This window comes from Lampetra planeri, chromosome 64 (genome assembly GCF_965212315.1).
Source record: "Lampetra planeri chromosome 64, kcLamPlan1.2.h2, whole genome shotgun sequence".
NCBI classification, from domain to species: Eukaryota; Metazoa; Chordata; class Hyperoartia; order Petromyzontiformes; family Petromyzontidae; genus Lampetra; species Lampetra planeri.
The window spans coordinates 1,754,181-1,766,433 of NC_136170.1; the positions used below are offsets into that span (position 1 = coordinate 1,754,181).

General features: G+C 55.6%; 1 protein-coding gene across 1 annotated transcript in view; it reads right to left on the reverse strand.

The window, feature by feature from the left end:
- Positions 1 to 12,253, reverse strand: part of LOC144737052 (SH3 and multiple ankyrin repeat domains protein 2-like) — a 114,054-nt gene that overhangs the window by 34,038 nt on the left and 67,763 nt on the right. The window contains exons 5-11 of the mRNA XM_078619701.1: positions 11,338 to 11,409; positions 9,771 to 9,879; positions 8,672 to 8,823; positions 8,229 to 8,396; positions 6,476 to 6,592; positions 5,791 to 5,868; positions 1,317 to 1,383 (exon numbers count right to left, since the gene is read on the reverse strand). Coding sequence (XP_078475827.1) covers positions 1,317 to 1,383; positions 5,791 to 5,868; positions 6,476 to 6,592; positions 8,229 to 8,396; positions 8,672 to 8,823; positions 9,771 to 9,879; positions 11,338 to 11,409 — 763 coding nt within the window. The remainder of the gene's footprint in view (positions 1 to 1,316; positions 1,384 to 5,790; positions 5,869 to 6,475; positions 6,593 to 8,228; positions 8,397 to 8,671; positions 8,824 to 9,770; positions 9,880 to 11,337; positions 11,410 to 12,253) is intronic.

Consider the following 12,253-nt stretch of genomic DNA (forward strand, 5'->3'; position numbering starts at 1 on the left):
GAACCCACGACCTCCTGCACACCAGGCGAGGTAGTCAACATCTCCCAGCCACCATGGAGCCCCAAACGACGCGCAACACCCGAATCCACACACAGCGTGGGGGACATCGCGGCGAGGGTCCGCCGCTCCGCTACTCCCGTCGCGTTTCATCCGTTGCTCAACCGCCTGAATCTGTCGCCGCCGTAGCTCCGAATCCACACCGGCCGTCACGACGCACACACCGCCAGCGTTCACCGGGGCGGCCGCCGCATCCGCACCGCGGACCTCCGCCACGCCAAACTCCCACGACGAGCTCGTTATTTTTTTCGTTTGTTACATTTCACATGTTTTTGTCCGCTTCGCAACAGCGAATCACCTCCGTCCAGCGGTCTCCAGGGGACCGGGGCAGAGCTTGAAACGATGATACCCCGGGGAAATGCGTCTCTGCTCTGCCGTGAAGCGCGTGCACATCACGTGGTCCCCGCCTGTGCTGCCCCGGTGCTATTTCTCGGTCTGACGCGCTCACACGCGCGCACGGACTCTCCCCGGTGATGTTTCCCTCTTTTTGAAGCGCTACCCTCCCTCCCCCCAACTTCCACCTCCACCTCCACCCACCCGCTCCTCCGTACGTATCTCACGGTGTATCTGTCTCTCCCCCCCCCCCGTGACACGTGTCGTCTCCCTCGCTTCTCTCACTGCGCACATCGCCCCGCCCGCCCACTCCCTGCTGCCATCCCTCCCCCGCTCCCTCCCTCCCTTCCTCGTCCTCTCCCTCCATCCCTCCCTCGCCTCCTCCCTTCCCCGCTCCCTCCCTCCCTTCCTTCTTCCCTACCTCCCCCCTCCCTCCCCTTCTCCCTCCCTCACCCCCCTCACCCTCCCTCACCACCTCCCTCGCCCCCTCACCCCCTCCCTCCCCCTCTCCCTCCCTCACCCTCCCTCACCCTCGCTCACCCTCTCCCTCCCTCTTCCTCCCTCGCCCCCTCACCCTCTTCCTCCCTCACCCCCTCCCTCTCACCCTCTCCCTCCCTCACCCTATCCCTCTCCCTCTCTCCCTCTCAGTAGTTTTTTCCCAAGCGGTCTCTTTCCCTTCCCGCAACACGAGATTTGAGCTCTCGAAGAAGGAAGCCGCCCCCCGTCCGCCCGTCCGGACGACCTCGTGCCGTGGACATCGCCCACCGGAGCCCTTCACGTTCCACGTCGACGCCTCCACCCCCCCCCCCTTTCACCCCCCCCACTCACCACTCCCCCCCCCCCCTCTCACCCCCGCTCTCACCACTCCCCCCCCCACTCTCACCCCCCCTCTCACCACCTCCCCCCCCACCTCCCCCCCCACTCACCCACATCGGTGTCCTTGTGGCTCCTCACCAGCTCGGCGAGGTCAAAGTTCCCAGCCACGATCGCCACCTGGAGACCACGCGCACAACAAGACGGCAGAGCCACTTACACACCAGGCGTGCCTACGGAGGTCCCCCGTGTAGCCTGTAACAGACTTCTAGATTTGAAGCTTTCGTGACTGCAAGGATTCATATTCTTAGGTTTTTTCGGTAAAGTCACGTAGGTAAAAAATAAAATTAATAAAAGTAAAATGAAAATAAAATAAAAATCACGACGTTTCGGAGGCAACACAAGCTTCCGTCTTCAGGTGGAACCGTCACAGCACGATAGCTGTATCAAGTGAGAGAAATTCCAAGAACACAATATTTGTATATATACTGGTTGAGGGTGGGAGGAGCCAAGGTAGGCACCTGGATATTATTTTTGTGAGGTTCGGTGCGGTTGAAGCATGCTGTTAGGAATGAGCCTTTGTTGTGTAAACTAGACTGTTGGGGCGAGCGCTGTTAGCAAGTGGCAGCGCCTATGAAGGCCGGCACGGCGCACGAGGGGGTGGGTGGCCAGCACCACGCCCGGCCGCCTTTGTCTCCCCCAGTGGCGATGTTTACTACACACCGCACCAGGCACTCGTTTGAGGCCGAGTCGACCTAGGGGAGGCCCAGGACCGGTTCAGATAATTGTCACCGGTGTTGGCCGCGAGCGGGAATCGAACCCGGGTCGCCGGGTTCGTAGCGCAGCGTAGCGTTAACCGCTGCACCACCGTCAAGATGTTAACTTCCTCGCCCGCTACGCAGGAGGTCGTGGGTTCGATCCCGATCCCTGATCATGTGGAGTTGGCGTGTCTCTCTCTCTCCCCGTGGTCGCGTGGATTTTTCTCCGGGTCCTCCGGTTTCCCCCTCCACATTTAGAACCGACGCTGCTTTTTAGAGTGTTCGGCTGCCGCTATGAATGTCCACGCGGCGACGACGATGATGATCTCACTTCACCGAGCTACCATTCGTGATGGCCAGGTCGCCTTAACTGGTGAAACAGAAGTAGTTTGTTAGTTGAGTTTAATCTCGATTTGAAGCTTTCGTGACTGCAGGAATCCATACTCTATGGTTCTTTCGGTAAAGTCACGTGGGTAGAAAATAAAATAAATCGCGACGTTTCGGGGCGCAACACAAGCGTTCATCATCAGGTGGGAAAACTTTCCCATCTGATGACGGACGCTTGTGTGACTTTACCGAAAGAACCAAAGCGTATAGTTCAGTTTAGTTAGGGACACACGAGGGGGTGGCTAACACCACGCCCGGCCACCTTTGTCTCCCCAGTGCCGATGTTTGCCACCACAGCCAGGTACACATTGCAGGCCTTCATTCGAAAATGCTTGCTCATGTCCACTCACAACTCCAGAGGTAACATCTAATCGTGATGATGATAGATAGATTTTTCCGAATTTAACGTAAAATCTTGATCTGGAAAGGTCTCATCGAGTATCTTGGCTCACTGAGTCCTCGTTTCAGGCTGAGTCGACCTAGAGGAGTCCCTCACTGGGTCCTCGTTTCAGGCTGAGTCGACCTAGAGGAGTCCCTCACTGGGTCCTCGTTTCAGGTTGAGTCGACCTAGGGGAGTCCCTCACTGGGTCCTCATTTCAGGTTGAGTCGACCTAGGGGAGTCCCTCACTGGGTCCTCGTTTCAGGCTGAGTCGACCTAGGGGAGTCCCTCACTGGGTCCTCGTTTCAGGCTGAGTCGACCTAGGGGAGTCCCTCACTGGATCCTCATTTCAGGCTGAGTCGACCTAGAGGAGTCCCTCACTGGGTCCTAATTTCAGGCTGAGTTGACCTAGGGGAGTCGCTCACTGGGTCCTCATTTCAGGCTGAGTCGACCTAGGGGAGTCCTCACATCATAGTTCATTGACGCAGGGAAGGCCTCAATTGAGATCCCTCCACTGGACACGCAGCCAGGGATCGAACCCAGGTCACCAACCACTGCAGTTCCACTACAACCCCCCCCCCCCCCCTCACGCATTGATGTGTCGGCAGGCAGTGAGAGCAAGCAAGCAAGCGAGCGACACCCTCCGGCTCCGATTGTCAATCCGCTGCGTCGCTCTCCATGAATTATTTAACATCATCCCCCACATCACACGCCCTGGCCTACGCACGCACGCTCGCTCACGCTGCACACGGCAAGGCCAAGTGCGAAAGTGAAAACAAGCTTTTTCGATTTAAAGCTTTCGTGACTGCAGGGATTAATTGTCTTGGTTCTATCGGTAAAGTCACGTAGAAATAAAATAATAAAAATAAAACAAAATAATTCTCACGACGTTTCGGCCACAACGCAAGCAGGTCCGTCTCCTTGGCAGACCTGTTCTCCACCTGAAGACGGCTGCTTGCGTTGTGGCCGAAACGTCGTGAGAATTATTTTATTATTTTATTTCTACGTGACTTTACCGAAAGAACCAAGAAGATGAAAACAAGCTGGAGAGGCCAGCCACTTCAGGGAGCCTCTGATATCACTTCACAAATATTGATACGCAGTTAATTCTGGAATATCCGTGAAATTCGTGCGCAACGCACGTAGCCAAGCGTACGAATCGGAGGTGCGGTGGTGGGAAGGAGAACAAACGAAACACAAAGAGCAGTTCTAAAGAAATGAGCTTTCAATCCAGATGATTTAAAAATCGCAAAGGTTTCGGTGGGAGGAAGAGCGTTCCAGACGGCCGCGGGAGCGCATCTGAAAGCGGCGGGCGATGCGCGGTGACCACCGCCTTTGTTCGACGGCTTCGCCAAAAACCGCCGCCGCCGCTACGAGGATGACCACCGGAGTTTGCGTGAGGAGCGGAGTTCGCGTGATCTAGGTTTGCGGATTAAATCGCGCTACGAAAAGCGTACAAAAAAACTCAACATTTCTAACCATCGGCCTCACTCCTCGAGGCGCCAGCGACCGCAAACGCCTCCGTCGAGTCAACCGACCGAGCACTTTATTTATTTATTAAATACATTCATTTGATTTTTTGTTTCATGGCTGCACACAACAACAACAAAGGCCTTGGCCGCTGCAGAACGTTGGGTGACAACAACAACTTAATTCTAGATTTGAAGCTTTCGTGACTGCAAGGATTCATATTGTTAGGTTCTTAGGTTTTTTTTTCCGGTAAAGTCACTTAGGTAAAAAATTCAAATTAATAAAAGTAAAATAAAATACAGCGAGCGTGCTGTGACGGTTCCACCTGAAGACGGAAGCTTGTGTTGCCTCCGAAACGTCGTGATTTTTATTTTATTTTAATTTTATTTTACTTTTATTTATTGTAATTTTTTACCTACGTGACTTTACCGGACAAAAAAAAAACCTAAAAATAACAACAATAACAACAACCGCACGCGACTATCATTCGCCAGGCCGCATGTACCCGGCGCGTCCTGGTTGATGTGCGGGGGAGGAGGAGGCGGGAGGTGAGACAAGATGACTCGGGGAACCGATTCTACTGCATTTTGAAACGCAACGGCCACGTTTGGCTTGGGGGCCTGAGAGATAAAAGTGAGGGAGTGTGGGTGGAGAGCATTGGGGTAATGAGGTGGTCCGGTGGTGGGTGGCGGAAGCGAAGTGGGCCCAAAAGCACACTCGGTAGGCCGTCGCCGCCAGACATCAAATCACCTCGCCGTCAACCAGGCCTCGTCAGCTGGTTTAGAGGCACAGTCCACGCTCGACTTCCAACTCGTCGATTGTACGGCGCCCCCTCCGCACCACCCTCCCCCCCCCCCCCCCCCCGCGCTAACCGCCCGCCGCCATCTGCCGAACGCTGCTGGATAAAAACGCTGGGACCGGAAAGGCTCCATTCGTTAGGCCGCTGGGCCTAGATCCGACAATTTACGTTCCGTCGGCGAGACAAACCCTTGGGCCTGATGATCCGTCAAACGGGCGTAGAGCGAGCGAGGGAGCGTCGTGCGTTTAGCTGGGAGGCCGTAGAGTCAGCGAGACAGTGAGCGGGACAGCGAGCGGAGGAGGGAGACAGAGCGAACGCGGACGAGGGAGAGAGTGAGCGAGAGAGCGAGCGAGACAGAGCGAGCGTGGACGAGTGAGACGGAGAGAGAGCGAGCGAGGAAGCGAGCGAGACAGAGAGTGTGCGAGCAGACGAGGGCGACAGCGAGAGCGAGCGAGGGAGACAGAGAGCGAGCGAGACAGAGAGCGAGCGAGTGGACGAGCGAGACAGCGTGCGGACGAGGGAGACAGCGAGAGAGCGAGCGAGCGGACGAGCGAGACAGCTTGCGGACGAGGGAGACAGAGAGAGAGCGAGCGAGCGGACGAGCGAGACAGCGTGCGGACGAGCGAGACAGCGAGAGAGCGAGCGAGCGGACGAGCGAGACAGCGTGCGGACGAGGGAGACAGAGAGAGAGCGAGCGAGCGGACGAGCGAGACAGCGTGCGGACGAGGGAGACAGAGAGAGAGCGGACGAGCGAGACAGAGAGAGAGCGAGCGAGGAGACGAGCGTGCGTTCACCTGGAAGGCCGTCTGGCTGTTGAAGTTCTTGATCTCCTTGCTCGCGCCGCGGTAGAGCAGCACCCGAGCACAGCTCTCCTGCGTGAGCACGGACACGCGGCGAGTGAGCCGTGGCCGTTCGTTGCTTCTGCTTTTAGAACCACCGTGGATTTAGAGCATTTGGCTGCTACGACAAATTTCCACGTCATAAGCCACTTCGCTGGCCTATCATTTGTAACAAGGTTGCTTCTGAAAAAGAGCCGAATAGCTCAGGAGGCCTAACTATGGGTCAGCTATGGCTGACCTCATGGCGACCACGAGATTCGTCGTCATCATCATCGACTGTGAAATTATTGCTGTCTTGATCTACATCGTCATTTTCACGTTTAGAAAATTCATCGTCGCCATCATCACCAGGCCTTGTGTGCTCAGTTGGTCTAACCTGGTAAAGAAAATTAAAATAAAAAAGTTGTATACAGTAAAATCATGGATTGCGAGTAACTTGGTCTGCGAGTGTTTTGCAAGACGAGCAAAAATTTTAAATTTAATTTGATCAACGAGCGAGGTCTTGCAATACGAGTAGTACGTGCATACGCTTTGTTTGCCGAGCGTCACGTGATCACAACTGATATACGAGTGCTTTGGATTACAAACACGTTTCCGGAACGAATTCTGCTCGCAATCCGATGTTTTACTGTAGTTTCACCTGGTTGTAGAGGGCACAGATGTGCAACGCCGTGTTGCCAGACGCATTCTGCGCGCTCATGTCGGCCCCGTAGAACAAGAGGTGTTCCAGGTGTTGCACGAGCCCGTGTCTGCAGGCCTGACAGAGACAAACAGACACCGTTGGGGCAGAGGTCGCAACCGGGTACCCGATACCCATACCCTACCCGATACCTGGCTACCCGTACCCGGCCGGGTTAGGGTACGGGTACCCGTTTGCGACCCTGGTGCGGCCGGGTGCGGGTACGGTTCGGCCGTGAGTCACTGGTGAGTCACCGTTTGTCACTCATTTCCCAACGTCTTGTTTCTTCTCACAATTCAAGTTCCTAGAATCAACCCACCTGCACCTGCAACATGGCTTCATCCCAGAGGTCGCAATCGGGTACCCGTACCCGTACCCTACCCGTACCCAGCCGGGTACGGGTAGGGTACGGGTACGGCCGGGTACGAGTACGGGTACCCGTTTGCGACCCTGGTGCGGCCGGGTACGGGTAAGGAATCAAAACCCGTTTGCGACCTCTGCCGTTGGGGCGAGCGCAGCTTAGCGAGCTCCTGTTGAGGCAGGAAAACGTCGCACCGACGAGGCGGGCGGGCCCTCACCACGCGCCCGGCCGCTTTAGTTCCCCCGGCGGCGATGTTTACACACCGCACCAGGTTTTTGGTTTAAGGCTGAGCCAACTTAAGGGTAGGGGGCCCAGGAACGGTTCAAATAATCGTCGCTTGGTGTTGGTGGCCGTGAGCGGGACTGGAAATCGGGTGGCCGGGTTCTTCATTTTATTCAAATTTATTGTTTTTTAATTAGGTAAGGCCCACTGAGCTACGTAGCTCTCTTTCAGAAGCGACCTGGCTACCACAAATGATGGCCTCAACGAAGTGGCTTATCGTCGTGGAAATTCCTAGCGGCCAAATACTCTGAAGCGCTTGTGTTTTTAACTGTGGAGGGTAAAACCGGAAGAAAAATCCACGTGACCAAGAGGATAGGGAGAGAGACACGCAAAATCCAGAAATACAGCAGGCGTCAAGGTCGTGGTCGAACCCACAAACTCCTGTACACCAGGCGAGGTAGTTAACATCTCCTAGCCACCGTGATGATGATGATGAAAGACGCAAACTCCAAATATACAGCAGCAGGCGTCAGGGTAGGGCTCAAACCCACGACCTCCTGTGCACCAGGCGAGGTAGTTAACATCTCCTAGCCACCGTGATGATGATGAGAGACGCAAACTCCAAATATACAGCAGCAGGCATCAGGGTCGGGCTCGAACCCACGACCTCCTGTGCACCAGGCGAGGTAGTTAACATCTCCTAGCCACCTTGATGATGATGAGAGACGCAAACTCCAAATATACAGCAGCAGGCGTCAGGGTCGGGCTCGAACCCACGACCTCCTGTACACCAAGAGAGGTAGTTAACATCTCCTAGCCACCGTGATGATGAGAGACGCAAATTAAAAATGTACAGCAGCAAGCATCAGGGTCGGGCTCGAACCCACGACCTCCTGTATACCAGGCGAGGTAGTTAACATCTCCTAGCCACCGTGATGATGATGAGAGACGCAAACTCCAAATATACAGCAGCAGGTGTCAGAGTCGGGCTCGAACCCACGACCTCCTGTATACCAGGTGAGGTAGTTAACATCTCCTAGCCACCGTGGCGCCCCACGCTCCCCCACGCCCCCCCCCCCCACGCCCCCCCCCCCCACGCCCCCCCCCACCACGCCCCCCCCGCCTCCCCACCTGGTGGAGCTCGTTCCAGCCGCTCTCGTCGCTGCTGCCCACGGTGGCGTGGTCGTGCAGCAGCGTCTCGCAGCAGCGCGCGTCACCCCCCGCCAGCACCGTGTAGTAGAGCGGCGTGAGTCCGCGCGCGTCCCCGTAGTCCGGCGACGCGCCCAGGTCCAGCAACGTCTGGGGAGGGGGTCAAGGGTCAAGAGAGGTCAGTCGGAGCTCAGCGGGTCAAGGTGGCCGCACGAGGTGGGGGCGGCGGTGGCTGTGGTCACACGTGGAAGAGTAGGGGGTGTGTGTTTGTGCTCGTGAAGGACGCTGCTACTGGGCGCGCGCGCGTGTACATGTGTGCGCGTGCGTGCGTCTGCGAGCGTGTGTGTGTGTGTGCGTGTACATGTGTGCGTGCGGTGCGTGTGTGTGCGTGCGTGCGTGCGTGTGTACATGTATGCGTGCGTTACCGAGAGCGCTTCGAGGTTGCGGGCGCGCGTCGCCTTGTGCAGCGCCGTGAGTCCGTCGCGCGAGCGGAAGTCCAGGTGGGCGCCGCCATTCTTCAGCGCCTTGATGAGCTCCGTGGCCCCGTCCAGGCCCACCGCCGCCGTCAGAGGCGACTCTAGACCACGTGGGGGGGGGTAGGGGGGGCGGTAGGGGGGCGGCCACCAGCGTCCACCGTCACCGTTGAGGCGATGCGTGCGGCGCCGTTGGGCGCCTCGGCGTGCCGTGGCGGGAGGAGCGGCCGAACGGGGCACGTCATCGCGCTGACATCGGAGCCGACGGGGCACCAGGCCGCGTGCACCGCGGACGGAATCGACGTCGCGACGCTCGCCGGGTGCAGGACGACGAGCTTGCTGAAGCGGCGAAGCAGGAGGGGGGTTTCTCCACAGCTCTGGCGATGATGCCGGGTTGTGATGACCGGCGAAGCGCCGTACTTTCAGGCTGTAAATGCCGCGGCTTTGCTCTCCGACGCACAACCGGTGTGCTGTACCAGTGACGAATCGGCTACGTTCCGTTCACGCGACGAACCCCTTAGCCACCCAGCAGCATAACAAAAGGCGGCTTAATCCTAGCTGGCTTATCTACATATGCCATCTACATTACAAAGGCTCAGTTCCAGCAGCAGCACTGACCATCTCACAACTCCTCCTCTCGCTCGGCCCTTCCTGGCTCCTCCCCCCCCTTAGCCAGTATATAAGGTCGTACCTCTTAGGACTTCTCTTCACTTGATACAGATTTTTTGCTGTGACAGTTTCACCTGAAGACGGACGCTTGTGTTGCTCTCCGAAACGTCGTGATTTTATTGTTTTTATTTTTTATTAATTTTAATTACATTTTTTACCTACACGGTGACTTTACCGAAAGAACTAAGAGTTATGAATCCTTGCAGTCACGAAAGCTTCGAATCTAGAATGAACCCCTTAGCGATTGGCTGCGTCGGGCGGCGGCGGGTTTAACGACACATTCGTACATTTACGCGACCTAACCCACAAATCGTTGAGCCAACGGCACCAAACCGCGCAGCCCAAGTCAGCGGCGTTCCCGGCGGCCATTGACGTGCCTCACCTCCCGTGTCGGGGTCGTGGAAGTTGGGGTCGAGGCCTTTGTCCAGGAGCTTGGCGAGCTTCTCGACGGCGCAGTGAGCCACGTAGTCCATGCACCGCTTGAGGTTCGCCTGCACGCACGACGGGCGGCACACGGCCGCATCAACACACAGCACCCACCCCCCCACCCCTCCACCCCAGGACGGTGGTTCGGAGATGTTGACTACCTCTCCAGGTACGCAGGAGGTCGTGGGTTCGATCCCGACCCTGACGCCTGCTGCTGGAAATTTGGAGTTTGCGTGTCTCTCTCTCATCATCATCACGGTGGCTAGATGTTGACTACCTCGCCTGGTACGCAGGAGGTCGTGGGTTCAATCCTGACCCTGACGCCTGCTGCTGTATATTTGGAATTTGCGTCTCTCATCATCATCACAGTGGCTAGGAGATGTTAACTACCTCGTCTGGTATGCAGGAGGTCGTGGGTTTGATCCCGACAATTGTATTGTAAATGTTGTGGGTTTACTCTCCAACACACTGGTTAGTGCTGTACTCGTAACGAATTGACACGTTCTGTTTACGTGACAAACCTTACCAATTGGCTGTGTCGGGTGGTGGCGGGTCTAACGTTTGCGACCCTGGTGCGGCCGGGTACAGGTACGGTTAAGGAATCAAAACCCGTTTGCGACCTCTGAGGAGGGAGCGGGGAGGATGGGGGAGGATGGGGGAGGATGGGGGAGGATGGGGGAGGAGGTGGAGGGAGGGGTGCAGCGTGGGTGGCTGATGCTGCGCTCTCCTCTATAATTCATCAAACGCCGGAACGCGCCACGGAGCTCTGCTCAGCAGCGCCGGTGCGATGTTAACGAGGCGCGTGGCGGTGGCGGTGCTTGGGGGAGGTGGTGGCGGTGGAGGTGGTGGTGGTGGTGGTAGCGGTGGCAGTAGTGGTGAAGGTGATGGCGGTGGTGGTGCTGGGAGAGGTGGTGGTGGAGGAGGTGGTAGAAGTGGAGGTGATGGAGGTCGTGGTGGTGGTGGTGGTGGTGACAGTGGTGGTGGTAGCAGCGTTGGTGCTGGGGGAGGTGGTGGCGGTGGAGGAGGTGGTGGTGGTGGTAGCGGTGGCAGTAGTGGTGAAGGTGATGGCGGTGGTGGTGCTGGGAGAGGTGGTGGCGGTGGAGGTGGTGGTGGTGGTGGTAGCGGTAGCAGTAGTGGTGAAGGTGATGGCGGTGGTGGTGCTGGGAGAGGTGGTGGCGGTGGAGGTGGTGGCGAGGTTGTTGTTGTTGTTATTATTATGAGAAGTGTTGGCCCTTCGTGTAAACGCGATTTGCGTGAGAAATCCGATGAGCTATGAAGCTCTTCGTCACAGATCTCCAGTACGGGCTGGGGTTCTCACAATTAAATTATCTATTTTTGTCGTAGCTAAAAAAAATATAGGAACGTATAATAACAATAACAACAACGTGGTAGGGGGCACGGGTTCAGTATTGATGCCCCCACCCCCATCCCTCCCCCCCCACTCACGCAATAGCTTTAGTAAGGGGGGGGGGCACTGCACATGAATGGGGGGCAGAGTGGGGGGGGGGGCGACGTTGAATCACCTTCGAGTGGAGCTTGGACAGCTGCTTGTCGTCCAAGTTGAGTTGCTTGTAAACTCGCTTCTTGTATCGGAACTGCCAACGACAGAGTCGCCCCCAGCCCCGGGGGGTTAGCAACGACGACGACAACAACAACAACAACAACGTCAGCGTCAACGACTGACAACAACAACAACAACAGCCGCATCTTCAACGTCAACAGCGGCGGCAACAGCTCCCACGAGAAATATCAACGCCAATTCATGATAGAGGTTTTTTTTTGGGTTAGATCGTGTAAACATATAAATGTTGTGTCGTTAAAACCCGAGACCACCCGACACAGCCAACTAGTAAGGGTTTGTCACGTAAATAGAACGTGGCCAATTCGTCACTAGTACAGCACTAGTGTGTAGTGTAGTGTATAGTGTAGTCTATAGTATAGTGTAGTGTAAAGTGTAGTGTATAGTAGTGTATAATGTAATGTATAGTAGTGTATAGTGTAGTGTATAGTGTAGTGTATAGTGTAGTGTATAGTGTAGTGTATAGTGTAGTAGTGTATAGTGGTGTAGTGTATAGTAGTGTAGTGTATAGTAGTGTAGTGTATAGTGTAGTGTATAGTGTAGTATACTAGTAGAGCACTAATACAGCACTAGTGTATAGTGTAGTGTATAATGTAGTGTAGAGTGTAGTGTATAGTGTAGTGTATAGTGTAGTGTATAGTGTAGTGTATAATGCAGTGTATAATAGTGTAGTGTATAGTGTAGTATACTAGTACAGCACCACCGGTTGTGTGTTGGAGAGCCAAGCCACAACATTTACAATCGGAGTATGACGTTTCGCCAATAATTACAACCAGCTAGTGTAGTGTATAGTGTAGTCTATAGTAGTATAGTGTAGTGTAAAGTGTAGTGTATAGTAGTGTATAATGTAATGTATAGTA